The following is a 17494-nucleotide window of genomic DNA, read 5'->3' as shown; positions in this document are numbered from 1 at the left end:
GACTCGGGCAGTTAACAACAAGATTTAACGAACCCAGAGAGGTGGAAGACTCCCAGGGTCACATGTGAAATGGTGGGTTACTGCAACAATAAAGTCTGGTTTTAATTAGACTTTGTTTTCTCCGCAGAGGATCTTCTAAAAATAAGATGGACTTAAGAGATTCTTTCTTCTTTCAGCAAATTTGCATCTTCTGGTTTGGTTTCTGAAATTCACGTGGCAGAGGTGGGTCTCAGGCACCTTCACCAAAGGGAGATAGAGGTGAGGCCAAGGGCATTTTCAGCAAGCCACAAACATTCATTTTATTTGCCTCAGACCCGAGTAAGAGCTGGGGCTGCAGGTTCTTTGGGGCAGGCACTTCCTCCTCTGTCTCTTCTTCCTCCTCCAAGCACTACTGAGTTCCACCAGCACATATTAAAGAGCAGGGCTTCCCCATAAGGGTGATGTTCATTTTGTGCCTTGAAAATAGTAAGATACGGGGGTAGAAGGAGGTATTCAAACTTGTTTTTTGAAACTAGGCAGGACTCGGGCAGTTAACAACAAGATTTAACGAACCCAGAGAGGTGGAAGACTCCCAGGGTCACATGTGAAATGGTGGGTTACTGCAACAATAAAGTCTGGTTTTAATTAGACTTTGTTTTCTCCGCAGAGGATCTTCTAAAAATAAGATGGACTTAAGAGATTCTTTCTTCTTTCAGCAAATTTGCATCTTCTGGTTTGGTTTCTGAAATTCACGTGGCAGAGGTGGGTCTCAGGCACCTTCACCAAAGGGAGATAGAGGTGAGGCCAAGGGCATTTTCAGCAAGCCACAAACATTCATTTTATTTGCCTCAGACCCGAGTAAGAGCTGGGGCTGCAGGTTCTTTGGGGCAGGCACTTCCTCCTCTGTCTCTTCTTCCTCCTCCAGGCACTACTGAGTTCCACCAGCACCTCCAGCTTCTGGGTGCTATCACAGACCAAACAGTTAACAACAACATTGCTCCCAAATGAGCAAGGAGCAAGTTGATCCCTGCAAAGTCCCTGTGCTCACTGCTGGCTATCTCATTTTGGGTCACTGCCTACCCACCTGGCCCAGACAATATACTGCCAGGCCACCACCACTTCAGCATATTATTTTTTCCCTTTTTTTATGGAAATAGTCTCAACAACCCACCTGGCCCAGACAATATACTGCCAGGTCACCACCGCAAGCAGCTGGGGGCCTTTAAACCACTTTGAACCACCGTAGTCCTCAGGTGTTGGAAGGGCACACTAAGTATGGGTGGTAAAAGACTGCAATTAAATTAAAACTTATCAATAGGCAAAACCTTATCAACATGGACCTGGGTGTCTAATTTCAGGGCTGTAACTGTTGCCTAACCCTTCTGCAGCGAAAGTCTCCCTTGGGCTGGTGGGATTTGAGTGAGCCTCAGGTCCAGCTTTTCTGCAAACACCCAGGTAGTCACGGAAGTCACAGGAGATGAAGGTAACACCAGGCCAACCACACGCAAGTGCAAGCACACACTTGTATCTCACATTCTTGGTCTTCTACCCATCCATTGATCTTGTAAGATCCATAAAGGCATCTGGGTGTGAGCCAATTCCTATACTTAATAACAAGCCAGGACAACGTTTTAAAGACAACTTCTTGATGCTCACTGTCTCCAAAATACCTCCATCATCGGGACCGTCACCGAAGAGAGGACAACACAGCAGAAGTGTTTCAACAGGATCATCACTTCAGCATATTATTTTTCCCCTTTTTTTATGGAAATAGTCTCAACGTTCTGTTTACCTCATTTCTGAGAAGCAAGAGCAACCAGTTGTGCCCCCTGCCAGCACGTTCAGAAATACTAAAGACTTTGCACGTATGATCTGCCTTCACCAAAACCTCAGCAGCTTGTAGGACAGAAGTTTGCTTAATCCACAGTCAAACCAAAACACACAAAAGTAGGAGTAATACTTTTTTTTTTTTTTCTTTTTTCTCCTCGGTGGTTCTTCTCCAGATGCACTAAAAAGGCATCTTTTGGCATTTAGGGAGGTAAAAAAACCACCTTTTCAGCCAGCTTTGAAACAGTCCCTTCCAGGGTCTCCTATAAATGTATAACTTACCCTGGCCGAAGTGCTTTGAAGGGACAACTCTATGTATGAGGACGTTTACTGACAACCCGGGAGACCGCGTTAAGTTTATTTTCTGCCTTTGCTGCTAGCTAATTAACAAGGAAAGTGAAAGTAGTCAATAGAGCGATTAAGGGCTCTACACAACCTCCTCATTCTTGCAGTTGTGTCACCTCTCCTGGGGCACACGCTAGGTACGACGCAGGTGGCTTGCTCAGTCAGTCCAAAGCCTACAGACATTTTAGGTTAATTTCCTTTTTCTCCTCTCTTGGGTGCTGTCATTTGCGTGTTTCTCTGTATTTATAGCTCTTTGTGCATCTCACGTACTCCGCGGTCACAGATGACTTCCTCACCAGCTCTTTAGCCGCCGAGCCTCATCCGGTGGGCTCGCCTGTACCCTCTTCACCCCCTCTTCCCCTGCAGACCCTGCACCACCCTAGTTCCAGGCAGAGAGAAAGGGTGGAGACACCTTTCCCCTGGTCTGAGGAGCTTTCTCCTGCCATCCCTCCCTGAAATGGAGGCAGTCCGTCTCCCCAATGGCAGGCGATGAAGCCGGGTGCCTCCATCCTTTCTGGCTTTTCTCCCAAGTCGCAAAGACTACAACCCAGTTTGTTCAGTCTTTTTTGAAGGCCAGGCTCATGAGCCACCCGCTTCAACCATCCCCTCTAGATGGTCCTCTGAGACAACCGGAGCTGCCCTGCAGCTCGTGCAGCGCTTTGGGCTGAAACAGGAGGGATGTGGTAGAAAAGAGGCACCACGAGGACGTGTTATTGGAGAAGCAGGATAATTACACCCACGGCGTGTGACCCATTTTTGCTGTTATTGGAGCGCGGTGTTACAGGTTAATGCCTAATAATCCATCACTAACATCCCTAATTGTATGTTTCTGTAATTGGACACCACGGAGGGGGGAGAAAGATGCGAACGTCCCCCTTTTGCGTTTTAGAGGTGAACTGCAAAGGATTTAAAAGTAAGAATTCCAAAGTAGGGTAAATGCAAAAAGGTGGATCTAAGGTGTAGGAAGAAAAGATGAGCGGTGTTTATGGTTTTTTAGCAGCGAGTGGTTTACCTGAGAGAACCACAGGACAGCTTCTTGGCTCCCCTGCTGCCGGGGGTGAGGTCACGGGCGCTGCAATCTGAGGTTCAAAAGAACTGCTCTATGCACCCTCCTGGCAGCCCAGCTTCCACGTCGGCACGTTAAAACAAAAGAATCCCATAAAGAAACAGCAAAGATAGTCCTTTGACTGTCTCCTGCTGTCAGGATGAGAGGGACCAGCACTCTGCTCCCAGCCGGAGTGGACCATCAAGCCCCTGTATCTGTGTTTTTCTGTATATAGCTTCCTAGAATGGGTTCGCTGAACCTGCACGGTTAAGTGATCAGTGAAGAGTACCAAACCATTTCTGGTGGAAAGATCAAAGAGCTTGCAATGCTTTTTACGCGGTGGTAACTACTTGGCTCTCTTGCCTGTTTGTGGCCATTTCTCTGCGTCCGATACATTAATTGCGCCGAAGGCACCGACAAGTTCTCCGGGCCAAAACCAACTACCTATCTAGCTTTAAGTCAACTTACTAAATCCTGAGATGGGAGGGGAAAAAACATCGAGAGACACAAAGAACCTCATGAGGTTCAACAGGGAAAAGCGTAGGGTCCTGCACCTGGGGAAGAAGAATGTCAGGCACCAATACAGGTTAGGGGTGGACCTGCTGGAGACAACTTCTGAAGAGAAAGATCTAGGGGTCCTGGTGGACAGCAAAATGACAATGAGCAAGCAGTGTGCTCTTGTGGCCAGGAAGGCCAAGGGAATCCTGGGCTGCATAGGGAAGAGTGTGGCCAGCAGGTCAAGGGAGGTCATTCTCCCCCTCTACTCTGCACTGGGGAGGCCACAACTGGAATCCTGCGTCCAGTTCTGGGCTCCCCAGTTCAAGAGGGACAGGGAACTACTGGAAAGAGTCCAGCATAGGGCTACAAAGATGATTCAAGGATTGGAGCTGAGGGGAGACCTTATGAATGCTGACAAGTATCTCAAGGGTGGGCTGAAGGAGGAGGGAACCAGACTCTTCAGTGGTTCCCAGTGACAGGATGAGGGGCAACAGGCACAAGTTGGAACCTAAGAGGTTCCACTCAAATATGAGGAAAAACTTCTTCACAGTGAGGGTGGCAGAGCCCTGGAAGAGGCTGCCCAGGGAGGGTGTGGAGTCCCCTTCTTTGGAGATTTTCAAGACCTGCCTGGATGCTCCTGAGTAACATGCTCTAGCTCTAGGCAATCCTGCTTTAGCAGGGGAGTTGGACTAGATGATCTCTATGGTCCCTTCCAACTCTACAAATTCAGTGAAATTCAGTGAAAGAGTCTGTAATAACCTTCTTGGCTAACAGGTCATGGTTTGTACCTTGTAAAGAGAAAAGAAAATGGTCACAAAAGTTCGCAGAAGTACTGCAGACGTCATGGGGCTAGGAACTGTATGTGGCTCTGTTAAAAATTAGTACCTGCCTGGAAGTTCACAGTCTCTAACTCCCATCCTGATAAGGCTTATGCCTGTCTGTAGTCTTGCTAACTTCAATAATACGACCCATGTGCATGCATTAAATAGGCACTCAGCAGACAGTGACCTAAAGGAATTGAATGCCGGAGGAGGCGGTCACAGGGAAAAAATGTTTAAGGCAGGAACACAGTGTAAATCATATGATGCTTGTTCCCTCGTAATGGGTCTGCTTCCGGAAATGAGGGGGTAAAAGATGTGATCTGCTCTGCTGTGATCAGCACGGAGCCTGATTTACAAAGCCTTTAAAAATATCAGCGGAGAGGGGAAGGTTTGCGGCCCTAAGGCCAACCATCTTGCTGATATAATGCCTTTTATTATATAGCATTACAGCAGCACATACTTTCTGGCACTTCACAAACACCTTGCTGTTATTCATACGTCCTACTAGAAACCAGAAATAAATAAAATGCTACCCTGAATCCCCCCCAGATTCTCAGATGTGGTAAGTTTATTTCAAGCGCCCATCTTTACACCCTCCCCAGAAGGGCCCCTCCTTCAGAAAATGCTGACCCTACCCTTCTTCTGAAAGTCAAGTCCCTTTGAAATACATCAGATCGACACTTAAAGCCTAAGGCTTTGAGGAAAACTAATTACTTTTGAACATCTTGGACACCTGGATCGCTTCCAGAAGTTGGTGCTTGCCCATATGAGCAGAACTGGTTCAGTATCAGCTAAATCTGTTAACACAAATTAAGATCTGGGGAAAAAATAACCTCCAAGACTCGTGACTTTTTAATAAGCATCGAACACCAAAACCAGCACAAGACCAAGGGGGATGCTGACCTAGAAACAGTCTATTCTCAGAAAGACAAAAAGAGGGGGTGAAAAGTTATGATGGGAACCATTTAAAAAAGAAAAGAAGCTCCCATAATACTTGAAGGTTTTCATTCAGACAGATCCAGCTCGTTAATTTGGGCACAGAGCTGTGTGAGATGGAGATGGAGAGAGCAAAAGGGCGAAGGAAGTGGTGGAACCCGCCACGCCGTTTGCATGTGCAGCATCTGGAGTCAGACCTTTAACTTGATCTGAGTAGCAGCTACCAATTTATCCATCCACCCTCGGAAAAAAGGAAAAGATATGCTGGATGCTCACAAGACAGTTGGATGTGAATCAGCTGCTCTTCCAATAAATGAGTCAGGGCAAGAGGAATTTCAGAGAACAGCTGACTGCAATCCATATTTTCCTCCTCTGAACATCTGTGGGAAAAGATCTGGGAGGAAAAAAAATATCTCTGTTTAATGCTTTAAACGATGCCTCTATTTTATTACCTAAATCTTAGGTTTTTCTATAGCTCTATAGGCAGGGATTTTTTTTTCCATTTTGCAGAGCTGTGGCAGAAAAATACAGAGTAACTTCACAGGAAGCCTGTGCCAGGTCAGGTACTTGGTCTCCAGAGACCTGGGCATGGACCATCCCCTTTCTTAGGCTAAAACATACCGGTTCAGAACAACTCCAGGGTTGTTTTCTACAAAAAACCTTGAAAATTAGGGATATGGGGACAAGCTTTTCCTATGAAGCTAGAGCACAGGGAGGTATGACAGCCCAAGAGCTAGAGAAAAGCACAAGCAACACTTTTGTTTAGTGTTGATGGGTGAGATTTTTCAAAATGTTAGTTGCTCTATGTGTGTTCATCAGGCAATACTTTTAGAGGGTCATTGTTTCCTAAGAGTGCTGGGATCTTTGAAAATTAGGCTGCTTTATGGTATTTTTCAGGATGCACCCTCCCTAGTAGCTTTCAAACAGGGCTGCTAACAACATCCCCTATTTTCTTATAAACTTATTGCTACCGTAATCTCCAAATACGTGTTTGTGGGGTTTGTTGATTAAACTCTAGGTTACCAGGCACTAAATACAATGAAATTTGACAAACGTGGGATACACGGGACGCATTAAGTGTGCTGTGATCCATCAGAAAATGGAACAGGAGCAGTCATCAAGGGAATCACTGCTGCTAATGACGCTGGCAGGGAGCCATGCCCACAGACTTCTCCAGTTGAGGGCTGCAGAGGAAAGACTTTGCCTTCGAACCACAACACACACATTTTTCCGTTTGATTTTGTTTGCTTTTCTCATCCCATGCTACTCGGCCCCTATCTTTGCGGGAGCCAGGGAGGGTGATAAAGAGATACCACCTCTTTCATACAGTGTTACTCCCGGGGACCTCTGCTTAGGTAGGGAAAAAAAAAGCCTCTATTTGGTGTTACTTCCAATTTATCTGTGGCTTTTGCAGACCATCCAACACCAGCCCAGGCGACGCTGGAGATGGTGCTCCCAGGTTTCACAAGGAGCTCAGGGACTGACTCACTGTATCGCTGTGGCTACAACCATCAACATTGGGTGTTTCTGTTCACATGTGTGAAAATAAGTGACTAAACACTTCCCGGCTGGAAGATAGCGACATTTCATGGCTGCAAAATGCTCTGGCAGCCAAAGAGGTGATTTTACTTTAGGTATGGAATGGCCTGTGTGCAGTACACACGCACAATGCCACGAAAAAAAAAAAAGCCTGGCACAGGGCGTGTTGTAGGACCAGCAGAATAATTACAGCAGCCATCGTTGGCACTTATTAGAAAATTAAAAGCAGCTGTTAACAGGCCATTAATAATCTATGACTACCTGCCTTAATAGTCTTCTTCAGTCGACAGGCATGAGGGTGAGGGGGTGGAGGAAATGGTCACACCTTCTTCCCAGTCGCTGCAGAAGGCTGATACCCTGATTTTTCACCACTTTGCAATCTGTGTGTTTACTTAGTCCCTCCCGGTGTCTCTTCCGACCGGCTCCGCTCTCACACCGAAGGACCAGCCAGGCTCTTGGCCAGGGAAAGGCACCTGCAACAGGGAAAGGCAACCTGTCCCAGGGGACAGCCAGCCTTCTCTGTGGTGGCCCAGCCTAGAGCTGTCTCCTCACCCTTCAGAGCTGCCTCTAGACACCCCTCCTGAGCCTGCCCTCCTGCTTTTTTGAGGTTATTCTGTTTGCAAGGAGACATCCCTGTCTATTTACGATCCGTTTTCTCGCCTCTTGCTCCTTGCCTTCCCTGTGCAGGCAGATGGTTGGAGGAGGAGAAGAGAAAAGCAACTCGTTTCCCTGCTCCTTCAGACGAACACACGCTCTCCAGAGCAGACAGATGCCTTAAAGTCAGATCCAGGGCATCAATTCATCTTTTGGGTTCAGCTGTAGCGTATAAAGCATTTGCTGGCTCTGGTCTAATGCTTTTTGACATTGTCAGGCCCCCTTCAGTGAACTACTGCCTTGTAACCAACTTGACAGCAAGTATTGTTCTACATTTATTAATACCGTACGTGCTATCTTCAGACTGACGTGCTCCAAGGCCAGGCATCAGCTGTGCTCAGCTCTGGCTTGGGGAAAAAAAAAAAATATTCAGACAACAGCACAGATCTCCTGCTGCTAATAAGTAAATAAATAAATAAATTATAAAAAAAAAAAACAACCATGCCTTTACCATGCTGCTGCCACACCTTTTTTACTCTTTCAATCTCAATTTTGCAATAATTTTTTTTCTTTTTCCTGGCAGTCTTAAAATTTGAAGTACCCACCACGCCCTGCACCCTCCCCTTTTTTGGCTTCTTTAGGAAAGGGCTTACCCCTCTCCCCCTCCCCCCAGTCTTCTTTCAATTAATTCCTTTCTCTCTCTTTTGGATACAAAGCTAAATTCCAGAAACTTGAAATCTATATAAAAGTTAATTAACTTCAGGAACTGTTTTTCCTCTCCTCTTTATTTATTTATTTTTTTAACTACAGCCACTGTAATTTTCTATTATTTTTTAAAATGTTCAGCTTAATGGGTTATGTTTACTTAGTCAATAAGCTGATGATGCCCATGACAGGACTAGAAGTGTTTGGTTAGCAGCAGGGAGGGAAAGAAAAAAAAAAAAATCAATAACTCCAAGCATTTGGCAGCTTTGTGGGCAGGAAATCATTTGTATTCTCTGGTTTAAATCAATGACCTTCTTTTCTTTGCTGTTCCAACAGGAAATTATAAACTCTGTGAACACTATTTGCATAGTGCCTTCTGCAATACACTTGTATGTGCCTGGGCAAAACAAGATGTTAACCCTAGCAGTGCTTCTCTGAGGTCTCCCTTAGAGAAACCCGGGCACTTTAGCATTGAGTTTTCCAGCTGCAGGCACTTGTGTTTATTGGAAGCAGAGGCAGAACAGAGCAAGGTGGGAAAAGAGCTCCTTTTCCACTTCCTAGAGCTCCTTTTCCACTTCCAAGAGCACCATCAAAAGATGAAGGCATTATTATTGGGTAACACGGTTGTCTACTGCAGAGTATGAGAAAATCTGCCTTTGTAACTTGGCAAGGTGTTGTATTTTTGGTACAACAGACTGAAACTCGCTACTTCTACGTTAAAGCTGCAATCACACTTGGGTACCTCGCGTGTGGGGGTATGTGCCAGGGATGGTTTGAAATTGCTGCGCCTTTGCTCGAACTCAGCATTACGGGGTTCATGTCTGTGAAAGTCTCAGCCTCCTCTGTCCTGCCCTTTTTGCTCAATGCACTTCAGGAAGAAAAACAAATTGCCACCTTGCCTTTGCCGTGCTGATGGGAAGCCATTCCAGGAAGGGGATGTGCTGAGAAAAGGCAGAACCTGACACTGAATTGGCCTTCTGTCTTCTTCTCCTGCCCACCACTACATTAAGTCCAGCTGAGTTACTTCTTAGGAGAGCTGGCATTCAAGAAGAAAAGCTAATCATGGGAGATGGAACAGGCGTGTGTCCCTATGTTTCCTCCAGTGTAATCATAGTGCCATCCAGAGGGACCTGGACAGGCTGGAGAGGTGGGCTTGTGCAAACCTCATGAAGTTCAGTCAAGCCAAGTGAAGAGTCCTGCACCTGGGACATGGAAATCCCAGGCACAAATACAGGTTGGGCAGAGTACGGCTGGAGAGCAGCCCTGAGGAGAAGGACTTGGGGGGGTTGGGGGATGAAAAGATCAACATGAGCCGGCAGGGAGCGCTGGCAGCCCAGAGAGCCAACCCCATCCTGGGCTGCATCAAAAGAAGGGTGGCCAGCAGGTCCAGGGAGGTGATTTTACCTCTCTGCTCTGTGCTCGTGAGACCCCACCTGGAGTGCTGTGTCCAGCTCAGGAGTGCTCAGCACAGGAAGGACATGGACCTGTTGGAACAGGTCCAGTGGAGGCCATGAAAATGCTCAGAGGGATGGAGCACCTCTGCTGTGAGGACAGGCTGAGAGAGTTGGGGTTGTTCAGCCTGGAGAAGAGAAGGCTCCAGGGAGACCTTACAGCAGCCTTCCAGTACCTGAAGGGGCTACTGGAGAGATGGGGAGGGGCTCTTGGTCAGGGAGTGAAGCGATAGAACAAGGGGTAATGGTTTTAAACTGAAAGAGGAAGATTTACCAGAAAGAAATTCTTTGCTGTGAGGGTGGTGAGACACTGGAACAGGTTGCCCAGAGAAGCTGTGGCTGCCCCATCCCTGGAGGGGTTCAAGGCCAGGCTGGATGGGGCTTGGAGCAACCTGGTCTGGTGGGAGGTGTCCCTGCCCAGGGCAGGGAGGTTGAAACTCGATGATCTTTACGGTCTCTTCCAACCCCAACCATTCTGAGATTCTATGATAAGTGTGCAACTGGCACTGCAAAGCTCCTGGACCTAAGCACCCCTTGATGTGCTTCATTCTGTGCAGGAGTAACGACATGGTAAATCAGTCTGAAAAACATGATTATAACCCCAGAACCCACCAAGGCTTCAGTAGTCAGCACTGAAATTAAATGTCATAAAATTCAGGCACCCAGATTTCTCTGCTTTGCTTTTGCACATGACAAGTCCTCTCACAGTAGTTCTCTGCATCCCTCCCTGTGCTCCCAATGCCACTGGCACAAAGCTGTAGTCGTCAGGTGATACTTGAAATATATTTATTAGTTATGTCACAGTTCTCCCTCCGTGAAACAAAAAGGATAGGAATGCTACTCAGAGTGACTGAAGTGGAAGGAATATGTCCTTCTTGCACTCCTGCTTCGTTTCTATTAATTTGCCAGATGTAAGGTTGCCCATCCTAACCTCACAAGCATTTAATTCCTTCCCACCTCAAACTCTATACGCTTGTTGGGGTCCCTTCCAGAGCTCGTGACTCAGGGACCACCCTTTGTATTTCTAAAATTTGCATTTCCTAATTGGAGGGAAGGGAGCCACCAAGAAAATGAAGTGCCTCACTTCCTCATTGACAAGAGACTAAGGCAGCATCACAGTATCGCAGAAGGGCTGAGGTCAACAGGGACCTTCTGGAGGTCTCTGTCAAATCCTCCTGGCTCAAAGGGGTCACCTACAGCCAGGTGCCCAAGACAATGTCCAGATGACTTTTGAGTATCTCCAAGGATGGAGACTCCAAAACCTCCCTGGGCAACCTGTGCCAACACTAAGACACCCTCACAGTGAAAAAGTGTCTCCTGGCACTCAGAGGGAACCTCCTATGTTTCGGTTTGTGCCCGTTGCCTCTGGTCCCATCACTGGGCACCACTGGAAAGAGCCTGGCTCCTTCTTCACACTCTCCCTTCAGGTATTTACTATACATTGGTGAGATGTCTCTGAAGCCTCCTCTTCTCTAACAGTCCCAGAAAGCAGAGTAGTAAATTGAAGGATGAATTGGGTGGCTATTGCTCAGCACTTCCTTCTGCTGAGTGGGTCAAAAGCAAAAATGCCTTTCTTTCCCTATTGCTTTTCCTGCCTTCCCCATGCAAACATCCCCTAAATGTCATGCTGTCACCTTTTCCCATCAAACACCAAGTACCTGGAATCTTCCCATATCAGAACAAGAAATGTTTTAGTCTGGAAAGACATGCAAATAGAACAGCTCATGCCACAAATATGAACTTGTTTGGTTAGTTTTAGGCTTTGGACTGATTTGTGAGTGATTTATGATTACATATGAATAAAAAATAATCAGAAACTGTGGAGTGATAGTGGTGTATGTACAAAGAGGAGAGCTGCTCCTGTTACACATGGGAATGTATGGGCCATAATCTCATTCTTCTGAGGTTGTGAAAGGTGTGCTATGTGACTAATTAATTTCACTAATATATGACAAGCCACTTTCATAATGGAAAAAATTACTTTCGTAGATAATTTGTTTTTCAACAACTTGTGATAGTTGTTACCCTCCTAAGGGTTCATATTTTCCACTATGCAGAAAACTGGTATGGAATAAAAAAACCCTGATAGACTCAAAAACTGCATTTAGCTTCAAAACAGAAGTTTGTGGGTTGTTGGTTTTTTTAATATATATAAGCTACAGTCTTTGAGGTTTTTGGTCAGAAGACAACCATGTGTTTCATGTGGCCTCTGTTTACAAAAAGGAAAATATAATTATTTCTGGGGAAAAGCAACTAGATTACACTGTAGGAAAAGGAGATTTAGTGCTGTAGTGTTCCAGAGTACTCAGATGGAAATTCAGCTCAAGAACTCTGTACTGAATTTAGGGCACAGATTTACCAGTTGTCTCTGTTCTTGCCTTGCCCTTAAACATATAGCTGTATTTGTACTGAACTGAATGGGATTTGCTGTGGAGGTAACAAGCAAGACTTGTTCTCTTTTGAGTTTAATATAGGGTAGTGACTTTGCTGACTTCAGCAGAGTAACTCTTGTTTTATACCACTATAAGCAAGAGCAAAGCCAGATTAGGAACGAACCTCAAAGTGACAGAGTTCAGATACATATTTAATCTTTGTCAAATGAAACATTTGGGAAAAAATGCATTGCTCACTGCTCTTACCATTCTCTCTGCAAATGCATTGTGAAATGGCTTGTGGTGATGTTTTTTTAATAACCTGTATAATGTTAGTAATGAGCACCCATAGTATCCAAACGTTAACTCTCCTCTTCTCCAGTGTAAATCCAATCACTTTAAATGAGGTATAACTTGGTACTAGAGAAGACAGAATTGGCTAGTTCACTGCGTGTAGGTACAAATAATACAGTTGAACTGAGTGATAGATAGACAGACCTAAAATGTACCAGATCTGCTCCCCTGCCCAAGGCTGGCACAGAAGAGAAGCAAAACTTCCTCCCTTCCTGCCCTCGATATTCAGATCCATTAGACACACCCTCACATGTCTTAATTTGTTCTTCTCCATTTGTGTTGGCCATTCCTTTTGTAACAGGCCAGTCTCCCCCACCCAAGACCAGCAGCTAGGCAGGCAAATGGGGCCATACCCTACCCTAGCAGTTCCTACAAGCATGGGATTTTCCCCTGGGGATATTTTGTCTGGGCCATTTTATGATGCAAAGGTCTTACTGGAAGAAAGAACTGGCCCTACAAGGTCTGGATGCCTTGCTGAGAGATGAATATTAGTTAGCATATATAATATCCAGTACTGAAGGGGAAAGTAAGAAGAAAGCAAGTCATTTTTAACTTATGCAACAAGCTCACCCTTCTGACTGTGTTTTTCCCCAAATCTGCTTGTTAACTATGATGCAGTATGCACTATTTGCGCTTTATGAGCCCACGAGTCTAAGCCAGTTTACTGGTGAAAGTAACAACTTTCTCATTAAACGTTAATGGCGATGTTTTAATTAGTCCCAGGGTTCTGGTAGAAAGTTAAGTCCTTCCTTCAATAACCAGCACTTACAGATGCAGTAAGTGTTAATAAGCTAATAGGAAGCAAACTAGGCAGGCGTACATTCCATCACCCAGAAAATGGATTTCATGTAGCTTTTTGATGGACTGTTCACACTTTAAGCCAAAAAAAAATGGTTGCTTTTTAATAGGGAGAGTTGGGCTGTCTGCAGCACCTAAAGCTGCAGCCCCATCGTGTCGTTTCCCGTTTCTCTCAGACCTGATGTTTAACTGCTATACAATTTGGAGCTAAAAATGTCACCTGGTTTAGGGGCGGGGAGGAGAAGAAATTCAAACAGCAACCATTCTCAGACTTTTAGCAACCGTGCTCCGACGCCAAAAGAATAAACACAAGAAATCACAAGACATTTAAATAGCTTTGTTTCCGATACGAGCGTTTGTTTCAAGCCACAAAGTGACTTTCACAAAGAAGCAAGAGGGTTATGTGGGAATGGGAAAGGGCTGCATATGTGAGTGTGACACCAGAAAGGATTTAGTGAGAACAGCTAAGGAATAAAGTTTTATCAAATGCTGGCCTAAAGGCCAACTGGACCGACAAGCTGGTTTTCATCTCTATGCAAAAGGAGAGCAGCCAGTTACACTACCCTTCCTCTCCCATCTCTCTAGCCACCAAGGTTTTAGCTGGGGGAAACTTTCTCTTAAACAGAGCCCAGAAAATTGCAAGGAAAACCCAAGACCAGGTTTTCGAAAAGGTTACTGTCTCTTTAGGGATACAGAAACCTTGAGGGATAGTGTATCTTTAGGGGTAGAGAATTGTCACTTTGATGGGTAATATGCCTTGCTGATCCTTGTTGATCTACCCTAGTAAAAAAAGTAGACTGCAACTTTTATTTCCTTAAGTAACCGTCCAGCTTAGAAGATGTATTTTGCACTTGCCAGTTTTGGAAGGAAATGGAAGTTGCACAAAGAAACCTTGAGCTTTTGTCATGGCCGGGAAGCAAGACTGGTTTTGGCAGTGGGCAGGGCTTTTCCAGTGATCCACTGCAGTTTTCCAGGCTCAGTGCTGCTGAGGGGATTCTTGAGATGCAACCCAACAGCAACACAGTGCTTCGGGTGTACTGAAAAGACCTCATTTACTGTAGTTTTGGTACAACAGGGAGAGATCCAGCATCATGAGTGTCAGCTACACAGCATTGTGCTCCAGTGATTTTTCCCCTGGCTTGGTTTAAAACCATTGTATGATAAGCTGATAACTCTAATTATTTTAAACTCAATCATGCAATGGATGCAGGCTTCCAAGGCCTGACTTACCGTATTCAGAGTGAAGCTCAATATCGATGGCTTGATTTCTAGGCAGCTGAGGAAGGAGGGAGTGCTATCTGTCCTGTAAAGCACTCTGGCATAACAACAGGCTTTTTTGGTGCCACTCCTCTCAAACGGTGGCGGTTCAAGATCGCTATCGCTTGGTAGCCTCAATCCAGCTAAAAACCTCTCCTGACAGCTCTTAGCCAGACTCCACCTAGAACAAAAGAGAAAATGCAAAGGAGTGGGTATGGAGCAGAGGCAGAGTATTCAGACATTCCTAAGGATTCCACAGGTCCCTGGATCTCCCACGCCAGGACAACATCTAGTGCTGTCAGTCCTACTGCTTCTGTTTTCCTTGTAACTCATTGACAGTAAAGCCAGAAGTTAGCACGCAATATTTTCACATGAGAGTAGTCCCATTAAAAACATTTGGGATCTCCTGCAGCTTTGTCCAGTCTTAATTTACAAAACCTTTAGGAAAATAGCCCCACAGTCTTTTGCCTACCGGCTGTCTGAACACTGCTAGCAGTATTTATGAAAAGGAGGTAACAGACCATGTATTTCAGTTCTACAACTAAATATAATTTTCATAATAAGACATGCCTCCTCTACAGCTCTTACTCTGCTGTTAATAATGAATAAATCCACCACAGTCCATGTGCTGGGACTTTTTGTTTACCAGTTTATCCAGTTTTTATGAACTAGCCTACCTGAAAAGGATGCATTCATTCTTCTAACGGCATTTTGTGTTTACCAGTCTCTGCATGAGCAGCATTTTGCCCTGTACATGTACTAGGAGGAACAAAGTGCTAGTGTTTTTAAGGATGAAATGTTTCAGGCTGCAGCCAAGACCTTTAAACCAGTAAGCTCTGCGAGGATTTGTGCCTCCTGGAGTCTCCAAGGCTGACTGAGAGCACAGCCTCTCCCCTGCAGAGAAGATCCAGACCCTCTTTAGTCTCCAGCCACCTGCTTCCACAAAATTCGGGTATCTTCAGTGTCTCAAAGACCCCGTGCCTCTCTGTCAGGTCTGTTGTAACAAGGAGGGAGGTTCCCAAACTGTATATACCCAAGATGCAGAGACATGCACAACACACATGCCGAGCACAGTCATTTCCGTAGGAAGCCAGGCTGAAATATGTGCAAGTTACTCAACACAAAGCCAGGCAATCTTCAAGACAGCTGTTAAAAAGCTTGTTAAACATTTGCTAAGCTCTAGGAAGGGGACTGCCTGCTCGTGACATACCACTGCATCCCAACAGCAGCCCCTTGAGTACTCCCAGCCTGCAGGAGTTAATGGGAAAATATCACCAGGGAACAGCCCCAACAGAAACGAGACTTTCATCCGTTGGGTCACTCAGCCTTAATTAGTAGGACACTTTTCAATTAAACTTCAACGACATCTTTGGAAAACGAGTTTTACACCTACTCTATTTCTTTTGGACAAAACGATCTGCTCAGCTGTATTCCCAGCTGTGTGTTTTGTTTTCTCCCAGCCCGCTGGCAGGCACAGCTACTCAGAAAGAGAGTAAGTTGTGTCAACCGCTAAGATTTTCTACAGTACACATTACGTCACCTTTCCTGAGAAACTTGTCTGAGCAGATCCCTTTTCTTGCTTTCTTCTTTCATAATGCCCTTCACATTCCTCTTTCAATATTTGTTGTTCTCTCTGTGGAAGCTCAGTTGCTGGCATTTTAAGGAAAGGTTACATAGCGAAAGGGTCATTAATGGAGCTTTTTTTCTCCTTATCCCATGCTCTGAGAGAGAAAACTGTAGCGTGTGGCACCTTCACAGAAAGGTTTTCCTTCAGAAAAGAGAACTACAGCATTCATTGCTGGTTTCAGAACAAGAAAAGGCATTTAGAGCATAAATTTCCTTGGCTATTTTAATTCTAATAGTGAAGAAGTAAGGAGGAGAAAGAGCAAAAGACAAAAAAACCCCAAAGACAGCAAATTATGCTCTGGTGCAGGTAGGAAGCCAGATCCCTAAATTTTACCCTCTTCCTTGATACTTTGGTGACTCTGCCCCTGATCAAATTGTTCTGTGTCTCTCCTTGCTTCTTTACCAGTCCTGGTCCTTATGAAACGACCTTGGAAGTCAACAGCCATACGTCTTTCAAAATGTCCTCTAGGTAAAATGTACCAGTTGAAGACTGGCCCAGAGAAAACTGAAGGTGCTGGGAGCCTGCCCAGTTCAGGTCCATAGACTTCAAACCAAGCAATGTAAGAACTATAGGATCATAGAACCATAGAATGGTTAGAGTTGGAAGGGACCTTAAAGATCATCGAGTTCCAACCCCCCTGCCCTGGGCAGGGACACCTCCCACCAGACCAGGTTGCTCCAAGCCCCATCCAGCCTGGCCTTGAACCCCTCCAGGGATGGGGCAGCCACAGCTTCTCTGGGCAACCTGTTCCAGTGTCTCACCACCCTCACAGCAAAGAATTTCTTTCTGGTATCTCATCTAAACCTCCCCTCTTTCCACTTAAAACCATTACCCCTTGTCCTATGGCTCCACTCCCTGATCAAGAGTCCCTCCCCATCTCTCCTGTAGCCCCTTCAGGTACTGGAAGGGTCTCCATGATAAGGTATGTTAAGTCTGGGGACAGAATTTGGAATAAGCAGGGAGAAAAAAAGATAAATATTTCCAGCCTAAAGTATATAAACTTGGATGGCCTAATATACATGCTCAGCAGTGTGAAGACGTGCACACACATGTGTGTGAGCTGGCACACGAGAGAGCTGCTTGCTGGTTGTTTAAGTGAGCTCTTTTCCAGTCCCCCATGGCAGCGAGGCAGTGTGTGCGACAGACTGGTACGGTCCCTCAGAGGGCATCAGCTGGAAAGCATGGTAAGGATGCTTATTTTCACTAGAGCTAAACGGCTGAACATGAAGTTGGGAGGTATCTTCTATTGGAACGCGGCTCCTTCTTCCAAACACAGTGGCTCCCACATGATGATCTTGAGTAGGTTGAGTCTTTCTGTGCAAACAACAGAGAAGGAAATCTAATTC

General features: G+C 45.5%; 1 protein-coding gene across 4 annotated transcripts in view; it reads right to left on the bottom strand.

Moving 5' to 3' along the window:
* The window catches only part of LOC106890876 (cytochrome c oxidase assembly factor 1 homolog), a 58596-nt gene that overhangs the window by 14484 nt on the left and 26618 nt on the right, over nt 1-17494 (bottom strand). The window contains exons 1-2 of one of the 4 annotated variants that reach the window (XM_014946962.1): nt 17135-17412; nt 14495-14702 (exon numbers count right to left, since the gene is read on the bottom strand). In XM_014946962.1, coding sequence (XP_014802448.1) covers nt 14495-14702; nt 17135-17199 — 273 coding nt within the window. In that variant the 5' untranslated portion in view covers nt 17200-17412. Of the gene's footprint in view, nt 1-14494; nt 14703-15198; nt 15301-16061; nt 16130-17134; nt 17413-17494 lie in introns of those variants that run through there. The other 3 variants (XM_014946963.1, XM_014946964.1, XM_014946965.1) reach the window with 3 other exon arrangements.

Source organism: Calidris pugnax, unplaced genomic scaffold, assembly GCF_001431845.1.
Source record: "Calidris pugnax isolate Ruff unplaced genomic scaffold, ASM143184v1 scaffold71, whole genome shotgun sequence".
Lineage (NCBI taxonomy): Eukaryota > Metazoa > Chordata > Aves > Charadriiformes > Scolopacidae > Calidris > Calidris pugnax.
Note: the sequence above shows the minus strand (reverse complement) of the source record. Positions and strands in the feature narration are given on the sequence as shown.